The sequence below is a fragment of the Eptatretus burgeri genome, chromosome 1, assembly GCF_056783735.1.
Source record: "Eptatretus burgeri isolate ZD-2024b chromosome 1, Ebu_testis_v1, whole genome shotgun sequence".
Taxonomy (NCBI): domain Eukaryota; kingdom Metazoa; phylum Chordata; class Myxini; order Myxiniformes; family Myxinidae; genus Eptatretus; species Eptatretus burgeri.
The window spans coordinates 50118851-50135116 of NC_140961.1; the positions used below are offsets into that span (position 1 = coordinate 50118851).

Genomic DNA, 16266 nt, shown 5'->3' on the forward strand with positions numbered 1-16266 from the left:
ATCAAGGTCAGAGATCTTTATGTTCCCAAACGATGCACTGCAGCTTGATCTCTCTAACATCCTCCCCAGATTCCAGTCCATACAAGCGATGAGAAGTGTGTGGGCCAGTACATACCCCTGACAAACTCCAGTAACAACTGGGAATAAGTGGGAGATGGTATCACCAAATTTCACAGCATTCTCAGTACCAGAGTATCGTTCAGACATCAGATCGATCAGTTTTGGTGGCACCCCACAAAGACCAAGAATCCTCCAGAAGGCATCCGGATTCACTGAATCAAATACTTTGCAGAGATCAATACAGGCTGCAAGCAGCCCCTGCTGAAACTCTCGTGTGCGTTCGGTGAGGACCCGAAGAGCAAGCGTACAGCCAATCGTTGACTACTTTGGTGCAAAGCCTGATTGCTCTGGGTGCTTGTGCTCAAGCAGATGGTGGCGAACCCTATCAAGAATTATCCGAGCAAAGACCTTGCCCGGCACTGACAGCAGCATCGCCCATTGGTAGTTGTAGCAGTCCTGGCGATCACCCATCCCTTTCCAGAAATGGACAACAAGGCCCCTCTTCCAGTCAGTTGGGATGATGCCTGTGTTCCAGCAGAGCACAGAACTGAATGCAACGACACGAGTGCAGCATTTCCACCAGCCTTGAGAAGTTCAGCATGGATGCCACAGATCTCAGAAGCTTTACCCCTGCCTGTGTTTCCTTTCCACATGCAGCCTGTGTTTCCTTTCCACATGCAGCCTGTGTTTCCACATGCAGCCTGTGTTTCCATATGCAGCCTGTGTTGGAGCGTCAGCAATGGGGATAGTAATTCCCCTTACATCCAACACAACAGCTCGTGGATCAGCCTGGTACAGCCGCTCAAAGTAACCGGCCCAGCGGGCCTTCACAACAGACTCTTCTGTCAAGAGCCCACCACCCTCCGCTCGAACTGTAGTACCCCGAGGGCCGGGTTTAAAGGAATGCAATGTGCAACTTCTCCTGTAAGCAGGCCAAGAATCACTTAACCACATGTGATGCTCTCGCTCCTCACAGATTCCTCGCACACAGGCCTCCTTGTCCACCCTCAGCGCACATACAGTTTTGCGCCTCAACTCCAAGAACAGCTCAGCTCTGCCATTAAGCCTTGCCCTGCAACTCTGCTCAATGGTATCCAGTGTCCCTTGAGAGACAAAATTCTTCTTCGCCCTTCGATGAGTTCCAAGACATCCACTGGCAACATCAAGGATCGTGGTCTTGAAGGCACCCCACAACTCTTCAGGATTTCCAAAAGTACCCAGATCCCCCAAGTCCCCACTCAGCCTATTCGCACACTCCTCAGCTACCCTCTCAACCTTGAGCTTGCCAACATCCAGCCAAGGTTGGGATGGTACCATTCTCCCGGATTTAAGCTGCAACTTCAGAGTTACGACAACACGCTTGTCGTTGGTATTGAGGAACTGAGCATTCTGGTAGACCATGCAGTTCTGTGTCATCCTCCAGTGATCATCAATGAGCAAATGTTCAATCTCCTTTGTCACACCACCAGTGTTGGAATACCAAGTTCAGCGATGAGTCTGTGTGTGCGGAAACCATGAACCAGTCACCCTAAGTCCATCACTAATTGCAAAGTCAAGGAGCTTCGTTCTATTCTGGTTCACAGTTCCAGACTCATTGGGACCAACACATGTCTCATGACCATCCCTACCAGTTCCAGTCGATGCAGTGAAATTCCCCTAGACTAGAAGTATAGTTCAGTCCGACAACCGGCTCAGCGGTGGCTGGAGTGCAAATCCTGCCACCAACCTAAAAAAAACAAAGTAACCCAACTGCAGGAAGACATCCACAGACAGTTGGGCACTAGAAATGGATATGCGTTTGCTCACAAGTAGCTCCTCCACCCTTTGACAAATTGCCCCAATTTCAGTTGGGCACTAGAAACGGATGGCCGTCGCACATGGGGCACTGGTAAACCATAGACTTGAGTGTGGCATAGAATGCGTCCTTCATGGTGAGATCAGTTGTCTCAGTCGGAGCATAAACAGAGACCAGGGAAACGACATCCAAGGAGTGACAAATCCTTCGTCTCATAATGCACTCATTGACTGGTGTTACCCCAATTATCACTTGAGTCAGCTTATTGGACATAACTGCAGCAATTCCATCGGTATGGTAACTGTCAGAGAGACCAGACCAATATAATAAGTGTAACCACCCACCATTATCTCGCCAATATTCGGTCTCCGAACCTCAGAGAGTGCTGCAATACTGATGTTCAAACGCTTAAGCTGAGATGATAACAGAGACAGGTGATCATCCTCTCTTAAGGATAGGACATTCCAGGCACCCACCCAAAGGGACCGCCTCAGGTTAACCCAAGGAGACCGCCATCTGGTGGACGACACCTCAACACCACCCTGACACACACCACCACAATCCGACCCAGGAAGTTTACCCTATGTTTTTCCTCCTATCTTCAAAGAGTGGGGGTCCCGAAGGCTTTGCCCCTATCCCATCACCCGGTGAGTTTTGCAGAGTGAAGGGCTTTACAGTGACCAGAGTGAAAATCCTGCCACCAACCTAAAAAAAAGTAACCCAACTGCAGGAGGACGTCCGCAGACACACTTGGGCACTAAAAATGGATGGCAGTTGGCTCACACGGAGCTCCTCCGCCCTTTGACAGCTTTTGTTTTTAATCATTCTGGGTGTCCATATCATACACCCTCCTCACCAGAAAACCTGGTGGGGGAGGGGACGGTTTCGTCGCCGGCAACCTGACCATGAAACGGGTTTGTACAGGTTTACATGGTACCTGTAGCAAGTCACAGATGTGATCTGGCCTGACCTACCTCTAAATATTGAGCCAAAATGACAAGTTCCTCCAAACTTATGCAATTTTAACATTTGATTTTATGTTCAGGATATGCTATAGGGAATCAGATAAATATAGTGTCAGAGTTTTTTGGGGGGTGGAGGGAGGGATGGTGGGACACAGGCAGCCTTAGTAGTCCATGGCCTATTTACTTTTGCCAAAAATTTAGAATCAAAATCATGTGGATTTATAAGAATAATTATGTGGATATGGCATTGGAAAGATAGGCCAAATGCCCTTTCAGTGCCTTTTCTATACAAAGTCAGTGATCATGGAGGAGCTAAAATACAAAACCAACAAGAAGAGAACAAGAACATCTTGGAAAGGAGAGTAACACACAAGCAGCAAGGGAGAGGGACACGACAGAAAGACTCTTGGAAGAACAAATGATGAAGCGATGAATGAGATGAAGTAGTGAGTGGGGGGGGGGGGGTTGTGGAGGAGGACACAGTAAGTTGGCAAACAAGCTGGTACAAGCTCAAACACAGCAAGGGAACGAACAGAGAAACAGGATGAAACAGAAATAGAACAAAACATAAAAATGAGGTTTAGGAGAGGGGAAAAAAAACACAAGGAACTGGTAAGAAAGGGCTGTTCTTGGGGAGGCTTAATGAGGGGAGAAAAGATCACAAGTATGAATGGGGGATAACCTGAGGTGGTGGTGGCTAGCCATCCTGAAGCCCTGGAGGGGATAATAGGATTGAACAGACTGAAGAAGTCAGTTCCACAAAGGAGAAAAAAAGAGGAACAAATGAGTGGAGATGAGCAGTGAGGCTGGATTTTAGGAGTTTCAACTCAAATGGGTTACTGGCAAACTGTGTGCACTGCAAAAAGTATACCCTGTTTGGAGGGGTGAGGGTGTGGAAGGTGGGAAGAGCAAGGAAAGAGCAAAGGTTTGCAAGATCAAAAAGGAGTCGATTGAAGACAGAGGAGCTTCCAACTTCTCTATAATGCGAGAGTAACATGTCCAGACACTCAGTTTCTTCACGGGAGAGCCCAATGATTTTGAAGGCCTTGGTTTTAACAGCACCCAGTAGTGCAAGATGTGAGGCAAGGTTACCAGGCCAAATGGAAATGTTGTTCTCCATAAAGCTGTAGATGAAGGCCGTGTATGTTGCTAAAAGATCAGACTTTCCATGGGAAGACGCCAACTTGGATTTGGATATATATTTGGAGGAGGCCAACTTGGATATATGGTTTGCCAAAGAAATATCATGGCTGATCATGAGGTCCAAATTACTTTGTGATAAACCAGAATGATGGTATTCTATACTATCAATTCCTTTTTGATCCAGATTAATGTGACCAACCTGTTTGTATATTTTGTGTGTTACAGCTATATGTACTGGACCGACTGGAGCACCAGAGCAAAAATAGAGCGTGCCACACTCGCAGGAAACTTCCGCACTCCCATCATCAACAGCAGCCTTGTTTGGCCTAATGGCCTCACTTTGGACTACGAGAGTGACATGCTGTACTGGGCTGATGCCTATTTGTATGTCCACAACATGACATGATGTACAATTTTCCTTCTTTCTATGATGCTTTGATGTGGTTTTGTAGCTTATTTGCCCTTCATTAAGGGACACTGGGGGAAAAATAGTTATGCATGGTTTTTTGAGGAACCTTCATGTTGTTCAGGTAATGATGTTTCCACCATTTGCAGGAGTCCATAAATGTAAAGAGCCTAAAAAACACATGCTGAGTACTTTAAGTTGTCCAGAGTGTTTCTGGGATTTGATTTGTGCAACAGGAAGTGTAAAAATGCTGGAGATTATTTGACTAATATGCTATAATATTAATAATCTGAGAGTGTTGTGTTCAGTTTCCACTTTGATCCCTCGACTGAGGAATTATTGCTCAATTCATTCAAATGACTAGACCACATCAACGTTTGTCAGCCTTGCATCTCAAATGATAGTGAAGTACCAAAAGGATGTCATCGACAGAACGTCAATAGAAATATGCAAATGGTCATGGGAAGGAAGGAGATACTGACATTTCAAGGATTAACTCAATTCATTTCAAGGAATTTTAAAAGGATAGAGCATGGACAAAACCATAAGTTGGCAATCAAAGTCTTTTGTGGTTAGAGGCAGCCTCAATATTTGGGTTTACGTGTTGGTTGTGCTGTTCCTTTTCTCTGGACCTCAGTTGCATAACTGTGTTCGGATGGCTGTCACATTTATAACTGTATTTGTTGAAGTCATCCTACAACTCCATGTTTACATGACCATTGGTCACATGGATCTGCTATGTTGTTTGTGTAGCCACTGCATTGTCCCAAATTTGTATTTTTGGGGACTTCTATATTTGTTGATTATCAGTATTACAAAGGAGAGTCGGTGTCTACCTTTTAATGAGACTCATTGTGCCCTTTCGCTGTTGGAACAAATTTTTGTTACAATCTGTAATGTCTTTAGACTCAGTCATGGAGTGATGAAGGATGAGCCATTTACATTTCTGAATAAGATGCCAGACGGACATATTGTAAACACAAACATGAAAATGCTGATTGGTGCCAGGTGCTGCTGATGGGCTAAGTTGCCATCAGCAACCTTTAGTGCTTTAGAGGGTTGGGAAGTAAGCAATTGTTTTGAGTTTAGTGTTTTGTATGACTTTTTGAAGGTTAATTTAAAGCTCGGCAAGGTGATGGCTTGAGAATATTGCGGTAAGTAAACAGAATGATATCTATTCTTGATCCTTCCCTCCTATTGTTTCAGTGTGGGTTGTTTTTCATTCCTTGGGCTTTACTATGACAAATCTAACAAAGTGGTGTTGTCTTTTGTTTTTAAAGGCAGAAGATTGAGCGTGCAACGCTGATTGGAACAGAACGACAAGTTGTGGTGGGAGCTGTCATCTACCCATTTGCCCTTACAATTTACCAGGAATACATTTACTGGACCGATTGGAATACCATGAGTGTATATCGTGCTGGTCGGCATGATGGGGATGATCTAACCATCATGGTGCAGCACCTTCCAACCAGGCCAATGGACATTCATGCCTTGACTGCACAAAAGCAAGAGCTTTGTTCCAATCCATGTGATAGTTTCAATGGTGGTTGTAGCCATATTTGTGTGCCTGGTGAGCAACAACATCACAAGAGCACACTGTTGTTGTGTGGCCTTCTCTTTTGCAATGAAGCTGAAATTGTTAGTAACGCAGCCATGACACATTTTATTAACCTCCGCCATCTTCGAAGATGGATGGAGGTTACTGTTTTCACCCCTTTCTGTTTGTTTGTTTGTTTGTTTGTGAACAGTATTACGGAAAAACTCCTCGACGGATTTCGACGAAACTTGGTTGGGGGGGGGTTAGGTATGGTCCAAGGATCATGCCATTAAATTTTGGACTTGGTCCCTCCCCCCCCCACAAAAAAAAAATTGTTAGAGAAATTATTATTATTATTTTTTTTTTTGCATTTCTACATGTTTTAAGTGATTTCCAACCCCCCCCCCCAAAAAAAATTTACCCCTCCCCAAAAAATAGAGAAAATTTTTTTTTTTTGCATTTCCATATGTTTTAAGTGATTTCCACCCCCCCCCCCCCAAAAAAAAATTGTTAGAGAAATTTTTTTTTTTTGCAATTCTCCATGTTTTAAGTGATTTCCAACCCCCCACAAAAAATTGTTACCCCCCAAAAAAAATAGAGAATTTTTTTTTGCATTTCTACATGTTTTAAGTGATTTCCAACCCCCCCCAAAAAAATTGTTACCCCCCAAAAATTGTGAGAATTTTTTTTTTGCATTTCTACATATTTTAAGTGATTTCCAACCCCCCCCCCAAAAAAATTGTTTGAGAAAAACTTTTTTGCATTTTTACATGTTTTAAGTGATTTCCAACCCCCCCTCCAAAAAATTGAGAAAAACCTTTTTTTTTGCATTTTTACATTTTTAAGTGATTTCCAAACCCCCCCCACCCGCCCCCCCAAAAAATGTTAGAGAAAAGAACTATAACTGTCAGCACTGTTGACATCATATTTAATGAATAAGATATAAGGTTCACTTGAGTGACCCAGCAGTATTGGCAGCGGAGGTTTTGCACTCTCCCGAGTGCTGCCCCTCTAGTTACCTCCGCCACCGAAGGTGAAGGAGGTTATGTTTTCACCCCTTTCTGTCTGTTTGTTTGTTTGTGTGCAGGATATCTCAAAAATTGTGTACGGATATAGATGCAATTTTGTGGACAGGTTGGGTGTGTGACAAGGACGAACTGATTCGATTTTGGTGACGATCCGGATCCGGAAACGACGACTAGAAGTTTTTTGAGTGATTCTTCACCATTAAGAGAAAGGCTAAAAATGATATATAGCACGATATCTCAAAAAGTTTTTGACAGATTCGGAGAAAAGTTGGTGAACATGTTGGGCATGTGATGAGGAAGAATTGATTCGGTTTTGGTGAAGATTCGAATCCGGATCCTAATCTGATAAGTTTTTCAGTGATTCTTCACCATTGAGAGATAGGGCTAAACTAACATATAGCACGATGTCTCAAAAGGTTGTCAACGGATTCAGATGAAACTTGGTGGACAGGTTGGGTGTGTGGCAAGGACGAATTGATTCAATTTTGGTGAAGATCTGAATCCGGATCTGGACACGAGAATTATTTAATTTTTAAAGTGATTCTTCACCATTGAGAGATGAGGCCCAAAACGATATAGTACTGTATAGCATGATGTTTCAAAAATGTATCGGGCCCGATATGTTCTCGTGGATCAGGCATTACGTGGCGGAGGTATGCACTCTACCGAATGCCCTTCTAGTATCACATTGTTTTGCTTGGTTTTCCACATTATGTAAAACAATAGTGTTGCCATTATTGTGCTTCTTTTACCCATTGTACTGTTATTTGAGTGAACATTCACAAAGCCATATCATGCTTTATTAGCACTACTTAATAAAGAGAAGGGAGTATATTATGAAGTCCAGGCTGATCTGCCTCCTTCCTCTTCAGGACCAAATGGAGTCGAATGCCAGTGTCCATTACATCAAAACTGGTATTTGGCCAATAATGGCAAGCATTGTGTGGTGGAAAATGACAAACGTTGTGACAGTGGGCAATTCACCTGTCTGAATGGCCGTTGCATATCAGTACAGTACAAGTGTGACAATCACAACAATTGTGGGGATGGCAGTGATGAACTTGAAAGAGTTTGTGGTGAGTAGTTGCACATTAAAAAAAAACAACACATTCTTCATGTCCAGTGGGTATAGATGCTCGAGTTAAATTAGCCCATTGTGTATCTTCCTTGAGACGACCAACCCCGTGCGTGCTCCTTGGCATGTAGTTGGTGCTTATTCTTTCACAACAATAGACTTGCACAGTATTGTGTATCCTTTTAATACTTTATGATTGTGTTGTGGTTCTACTGCAGAAGCAATTATTGTTTGTTTTTTTTTTTAAATATTTTGTTCGAAGACATTAAACATTTAAAGTGAGAACACGGCAAATCTAAATCTAAGGGTTCTATATCTACCCGTGTAGAAAATCACTGGTGAAGGACAGGAGGGCAATGCAGTACACGGATCCATTTTTGCCTGTCTGAAGGTCCGCCTGATATGTGGATGATGATCAGGATGTAAAAAAAAAAATGGGACTCCCCAATCCACGCAATTTGGTCGTGGTTGGCACCTGAATCTGAAGACTATGGATCGATTTTAATCAATGCTATGAACCTTCAGAGTGTGTTTCATGGCATGTGATTGATTGAGGGGTTGGGGTGGAATTAAGACATCATCAAATGCTTCTTCTCACTCAGGGAAAGCATGGCCTGTCACCATTTCAGGACAGACTGATGTTTTATTGAAACAAACAATCGTTCATTTTATCTCATCTGTAAAAGCAGCATTGCCTGATGCTAATTGTAACCTTGATATTGAGCTTTTGGTAGAGCTTTTGGAATGATATTGTGAGCTGTGAAGTGTTGTTCAGGAATGAGAAGAACAATTATGATGATGATGATGCTGATGATGGCGTGTGTCAGGGGGGTACTGTACATGCACCTTAGGGTTTCCTTCCCTTTCGTGTATGCATGTTGTTTGTGGTGCCGAACCCAGTCCATTCTCTAACGATTGCAATTCATGGTTTGCACTTCACGCGTCTGAATGATCATACTGCTCGGCTACCACTTGAATGGATCTTTGTCAGTTGGTGTCTGTGACTTCTGAAAGACGTTGCAATGACCACATCAACAGCGTAACGTTTTTGAAACTTGTATTTCAAATAAACAGATACAAAGTCAAATGAGGAAGTTCACAATCACATACAATGTCCAACTTCGTTTCCCGTGTTGGGTTGTTTCCGCCCAGTGTCTCTGTTCTGCCAGCTCAACTCATGCGTGTCCACCTCGTCCAATAGGGCTGTTGAATGATTGTCTTGTCACGGTGTTCTCTCTCACAGTGGCATGTATCGGATGATTGAAGAGCTCAAAGGAATTCTTTCCTGAAACACAATCTTAATGAGTTTTAATCAACCTGATTATATTCGGCTCCACGCGTTAACAACCACTTTGGACATTAACACCTCGTTCCCTCCTCAAAGTTAAATTGAGCACAGGGTCTGGTATTTTCTACTTGAAACTACTTGTTTCTGATTGAAACACAAGACTCGTCACATTGTCACCCATCTCTGCACCTCCCTCTCACGGGTTTATATAGTATCACAGAACAATCTCGTGCCTTCCAGCAACTGCAATTCTAGTTTTCATCTGTACCATCGAGAGATATAAACATCTCTCGTTTTTGTATCATAGTCCTTAGTGGAAGTTTCATCTGAGAATGTTCCAGCACCTTCACGAATCTCACCAGTCACTTTACAGTACAATACTGCAATCTACAGTCAAAATTAGCTCATTACATCAAGCAGTTAATAATTCACTGATGTGTGCTCCAGCAAACTTATAACATGTAACCATCAATTCTACTCATTCATTTATAGTCATTTACTAATGCTTTATTCACAAATACCACAACATCTAGCTTTTAACTGATAGCGTGTCAAAGATGTAACACACTTTAAACTCCCTGCACTGGCACATCGGCAGAAATGGTTTGAAAACTGGACATATAATGGCCACTACATGACAAAGCTCGAACATATCAGCCTGATGTTTGTCTGTATGTTGTACTGTCCATGAGATAATTAGAATTCCATATATACTTCTATTTCTGCTACTTGGGATCAACTAAGAACCATTCATCAGAACTCTCTGTTCCTCATGTGCAGAAATTTCAACTGCCATCATACCAGCTGGATGGGTTTGGCTCTACAACGACCTGCTGTTACATTGAAGCTAAGGCCTTCTATAACTTCATGGGTCTGGCTCAATTGGTGAAATTTCCAACCCAGAACTTTTGCACCTGGTACAACCTCACTCTTAGACTTCGTTATGACTAACATTTAATTCAACCTTCCCTGTCTTCCTCAGCCTCCTTCAAATCCTCAGACTGTTTGTGTTGAAGTCTAAAACTCCGTGGTTGCTATTAGGGAACTATCATATCATCATCGAGTTGGCCTGGTAGCTCAAGCTGACTGGCAGGGACTGCCATCTGCCCTCTTGAAAAATGACTGGTCTTCAACCTCATCTGAATCTTATATTGACTTGGGAATACCTTTACAAAAACCTCTCTATCTCATGCACAAGTTTATCCCGTCTCATTTGCAGCTACACTACATGGCCTAAAGCAGGGGTCGGGAACGTTTTTGACTCAGAGAGCCATTAAAGCAAAATATTTGGAAATCTATTTCAGTGAGAGCCATATAATATATTTTAAGACTGAATTCAACTAAATGTTAGTATAATAAGCCTCTGAATTTATTCTTTTAAATAATGTTGTTATAATACTCACCATTAATGGGACTTCTGGTGCTGCATGGATTTGCTGATGGCTTTGTAGTCTGGTTGGTACTTGGTGAGGTTAAGCTTCATGCAAGCGTTGAGGCTTTCATTCGTTAGACGTGATCGTAGGTTGGACTTGATGTTTTTAAGATGTGAGAATGACTGCTCACATGCATACGTAGATCCAAACAAGGTCAATACAGCAATACTCACACGCTGCAGTGTGTGGTATGTGACAGGAAGCGCGTTCCAAGTTTTGATAATCAGTTCGTCTTCGGGTTGAAGTTTTTTCATTTCTGTTCACATGTGCTTGCTCGCCAACTCCACTTTCTGTCGTGCGATTCTTTCCATATCTTCATTCAGTGACTTGAAGTTATTTACCCACATGTCTGAGGCCTTCAGGTCAGCCACTTCTGCTTCAAAATCTCTGACGGAGACACCAGGAATGTAACTCAGGTCGGCTGTGTTCAGTGAACAGTCGTTTGGATGGGTGATGAACTTAAAAAGACGAGTGTGCTCACGAAATTCTCCAAAGCGTGCTTTGAATGACTGTAGGAGACTGGATGTGAAGCCAGCTAACTGGTGGAGATCAAAGTTTTGAGTGGGCTCACTTGCTGTGCATGCATCTTTAAATTGTCTCAGTTTTTCAAAATGTAGTAAACGACCTGTTTCAAGATCCATGATAAAGAGCTCCAGCTTGTTTTCAAAAGCAAACACGGCTTGTTGAAGGGATAACACTGTATTTCCAATGCCTTGCATTTTCACGTTGAGCTCGTTCAGATGTTCAGTCATATCCACGAGATAGTAAAACTTGAGGAGCCACTCAGTTTCGGCTAGCTCAGGATGCTCAATCCCTTTCATTTCAAGGAAAGTCCGGATTTCGTTCAGGCAAGCCGCAAAACGGCTAAGCACCTTCCCTCTTGACAACCAACGCACATTGCTGTGCAAAAGCAGACCGTGATAGTTATTTCCAACTTCATCCAGCAGTGTTTTAAACTGGCGAGCATTTAAGGCTCGGGCAACAATAAAGTTGATCACACGAATGACCAGCGACATCACTTCGCCAAGCTGCCCATCACACATCTGAGCACAAAGTGCCTCCTGGTGTAGAATGCAATGGAAACTTAGGATGGGTCTATTTTCATGTTCACGGAGAAGCGCCACAAATCCTTTGTTTTTCCCCACCATACACGGAGCACCATCAGTACACACCGAGATAAGGTTATCCATTCGTAGATTTTTTTTCTTGAGCGAACTCCATGAAAGACTTGAATAAATACTCACCTCTTGTGGACCCTTTTATTGGCAGAACAGCAAGACTTTCTTCACGCAGTGTATCACCAGCAGCATATCTTGCAATCACACTGAACTGCGACAAATGGCTTACGTCTGTTGACTCATCCAAAGCCAGGGAAAAGAACGGCACTGTATTTATGTCCTTCACTTGCGTTTCCTCCACTTGGTTTGCCATCATGATGGTACGATCATGAACAGTTCTTGCCGACAGAGGCATGTCTTGTATCCTTTTGATTATCTTGTCTTTGTTCGGAAGATCATCAAAAAGTTCATTGGCGACATCCAGCATGAACGTTTTTGCATACTCGCCATCTGTGAATGGTTTTCCGTTCCTCACTATTGCTAAAGATCCAGCAAAGCTGGCGGAATTATAGTCACCTTGCCGGGTCCATACGCGGAGTTGCTGCTGGCTGGCTTGTACCCTGCTCAGTAGCTCTTGGCACGCTTTCTTTCTGCTGTCTCCCACAGGGTATTTTGATGCAAAGGTAGCATGGCGCGTGTCGAAGTGCCGCTTTATATTCGACCGTTTCATCGATGCAATTTTGTCATTGCAAATTAGACACACCACAGAACCTGCTCTCTCCACAAAGGCGAATTCTTCGGCCCATTCGTCCTGAAATGTACGATACTCCTCATCTTTTTTTCTTTTCGCCATCTTCTTCGTCGAAGGGTTAGCTTTGAGCAAATGAGAGAGAGGAAGATGTTGACCCAAGTGAGTCTGGCTGGCCTGCGCACGGGCTGACATACTCGAGAGGTGCGGCACGGCCGGCCGACTCTGGGATGCTGTCGCCTCAGCGGTGGCGCGTGATTGGTCGAGATGAATTCCGTGACGCGTCTCGGCGGCGGCACGTCATTGGAGGAACCGAAATCACGAGTCGCCTCAGCGGTGGCGCGTGATTGGTCGAGATGAATTCCGTGATGCATCTCGGCGGCGGCACGTCATTGGAGGAACCGAAATCACTACTCTCGTCGGCTGCATGACTGGACGAAACAAAAACCGCTTCAGACAATTCGGAGGTGTTTTTTCTTCTCTCCTTCTGCCAAGTTCAGCCCTGCACGTGAATGAAGCATGACACCATTCAAACTATAGGTAAAGCTTCTGCGAGAAATATTGGGCTTTCTAAGTTTCAAACTCCAATTTTATCTGCGAGCCAGATGCAATCATCAAAAGAGCCATACCTGGCTCGCGAGCCACACGTTCCCGACCCCTGGCCTAAAGTATGTGGACACCTGCTCGTCCAACATCTCATTCCAAAATCATGGGCATTAATATGGAGTTGGTCCCCTCCTTTGCTGCTATAACAGCCTCCATTCTTCTGGGAAGGCTTTTTCACAAGATGTTGGAACATTGCTGTGGAGATTTGCTTCCATTCAGCCACAAGAGCATTATTGAGGTCAGGCACTGATGTGCGATTAGATGTGGCTCTCAGTTGTCATTCCAATTCATCCCAAAGGTGTTCGATGGGGTTGAGGTCAGGGCTCTGTGCAGGCCAATCAAGTTCTTCCACACCGATCTCACCAAACCATTTCTGTATGGACCTCGCTTTGTGCCCGGGGGCATTGTCATGGTGAAACAGGAAAGGGCCTTCCCCAAACTGTTGCCACAAAGTTGGAAGGATAGAATTGTCTGGAAGGTCATTGTATGCTGGAGCATTAAGATTTCCCTTCACTGGAACTAAGGGGCCTAGCCCGAACCATGAAAAACAGCTCCAGACCATTATTCCTCCTCCACCAAACTTTACAGTTAGCACTATGCATTCGGACAGGTTGCGTTCTCCTGGTGTCCACCAAACCCAGATTCGTCCGTCAGACTGTTAGATGGCGAAGCGTGATTCATCACTCCAGAGAACGCATTTCCACTGCTCCAGAGTCCAATGGCGGTGAGCTGTGCACCACTCCAGCCGACGCTTGGCATTGCGCATGGTGATCTTAGGCTTGTGTGCGGCTGCTCGGCCCTGGAAACCCATTTCATGAAGCTCTCGACGAACAGTGCTAAGGCTGACGTTGCTTCCAGAATCAGTTTGGAACTCGGTCGTGATTGTTGCAACCGATGACAGACAATTTTTCCACGTGACGCGCTTCAATACTCGGCGGTCCCGTTCTATGAGCTTATGTAGCCTGCCACTTCGCGGCTGAGCTGTTGTTGCTCCTAGACAATTCCACTTCACAATAATAGCACTTACAGTTGACCAGGGCAGCTCTAGTAGGGCAGAAATTTGATGAACTGACTTGTTGGAAAGGTGGCGTCCTATGACGGTGCTACGTTGAAAGCCACTCAGCTCTTCTGTACGGCCCAGTCTACTGCCAATGTTTGTCTATGGAGATTGCACAGCTGTTTGCTTGATTTTGCACACCTATCAGCAATGGCTGTGGCTGAAATAGCCGAATCCACTAATTGGAAGGGGTGTCCACATACTTTTGGCCATGTAGTGCATCATATCCATCCGACAGACCCTGGCACATTGATTTCTGTGGTGAGATAGTTTTAGATAAAGCAACTTGTTTTCTCATCGTGGAAGGCTACCTTGACTGAGATCAACTGTCAGTCATTTTGAATGGCTTGCAACAAGTGAGGTTTCTTTCATCAGGTGAATCAGCAAACATCCTCAGACTAGCTAAGGCTGAACTCCCCAACCTGTCTCCCTCCTCAAAGTTCTGGTGACTTGTTAATTTTATCTTTCATGTCACAATTTTATTTTTTGCAAATTTGATTTGGCAAAGTCTGCTGATATGTGCATATTTAAAGTGATGCAGGTAATTGTGTTCACAGCCAAAATCCATGCTTTTTAGAAGCATTTAGGTATGCTGAGTTCAAAAAACAAACAGTAGTCTCCTTGATGGGAATCGTTGTCGATCCTCAAATATGCAGATACAGCTGATGTCTGGATTGCTCCTTTGAATGTTGCGAAGATCTGTTGAAGGAAGATGAGGTAACTTTGACGACACCACAGGCTCGGGAGATATTGTAAGAGGTCTTGCTTGAGTTTCCTCGAGCCAAACTTCCTCCACTAGTTCAGAGATTTTGGTTAACAGCTCATTCGGAAGAGAGGATGATTAATTCCACCCATCACCGGTGACCGGTGTCTCTTCGAGTCTATGATTCTCTGGTGTGTTCAGTGTGCTTGACCTTTCTACGAAGAGAGTCTTCATTTCTGCTAGTTTTTTCCAGATCGATGCCTAATTTTCAATTCAAACTGAGCTAATTCACCAACCCATCTTATTTCAGTTGCACCCAATTTTGCTGTGGTTTGAATGTAACACAGTGGGTTGTTTTTAGTGAATATTGTACATTTGCACCGATCAACTTCTCTCTGTATTTGTCTGAATCTGCCCACTTCGAGGCTAACAGTTCCAGTTTCATGCTACTATAATTTTCCATGTTACATTTGTTCGATCATAGAGATCTTCTGGCATAACTGATTACAACACGTCCATTTTCCTGTTCTTGAGATAGAACTGTGCTGAGCCCGAGATGACTGGTATCCACGTCCAAGATGAAATCTCCGGATTGGTCAGGAGATCCTAAAATTGGGGCTTTTGTCAATTTCTCTATCGGCGTAGCCATGGCCTAATCACAGGTGTGATCCCAAGCCCCCAGTCCGAATGGCGTACTTGCTTTCTTGCCCTTCTTTCCTTTACCAATTCCACCTAGCAAGGCATGCAATGTGGCTGCGTTTGACAAAGTTTACCTGATCCCGGAGTTGTTGTATAACTCAGCTACCAACACAGATATATCCTTTTCAGTTGCTATTGTATCTACTGACGAGTGTTAACAATTTAGCATTACAACAGTGCAACCAGCAACAAAATAAGCGTGATCATTACAAAAATTTGCAGAATCAAAGTTCCAGTTATGTCTTGCCTTTCACAAGTCAGCACAATATCATCCACGAAACACAGAATCTTGTCATCCATGCATCCACTTGGAAGACATCAATCAAGTATCAGAGACGGCTTGGGAAATACAGTCCTGCCTCCGAGGGAAATACTCCACACATCCCACTTCTGACACCAAATAGACAGCGAAGAACTGCCCCCCTCACCCCCGCCATCAGTACTCCTCCATAAGTTGCTAATAAGCAACAACAAAGAGTCTGAGGTTGAGCTGGAGTTTCTCTGTGTGTGGTTTATTGGCATTAATTAATCCATGCATTAATTAATTCCTGCAAACATCAATGAGATAACAACAGCTCAGTACACCTGTATTACAACTGCATCAATATATTAGCACAGGTGAATATATTGTTGCGAATTCGCGCCTGCCGGCGTGCGAACGGCCA

The 16266-nt window shown here is 43.9% G+C and overlaps 1 protein-coding gene across 3 annotated transcripts in view; it reads left to right on the forward strand.

Moving 5' to 3' along the window:
• LRP2 (LDL receptor related protein 2) overlaps nt 1-16266 on the forward strand; it is a 350948-nt gene that overhangs the window by 166300 nt on the left and 168382 nt on the right. For all 3 annotated transcript variants that reach the window (XM_085883670.1, XM_085883668.1, XM_085883669.1), the window contains exons 43-45: nt 4189-4347; nt 5650-5939; nt 7807-8010. In XM_085883670.1, the coding sequence (XP_085739796.1) occupies nt 4189-4347; nt 5650-5939; nt 7807-8010 (653 nt within the window). The remainder of the gene's footprint in view (nt 1-4188; nt 4348-5649; nt 5940-7806; nt 8011-16266) is intronic.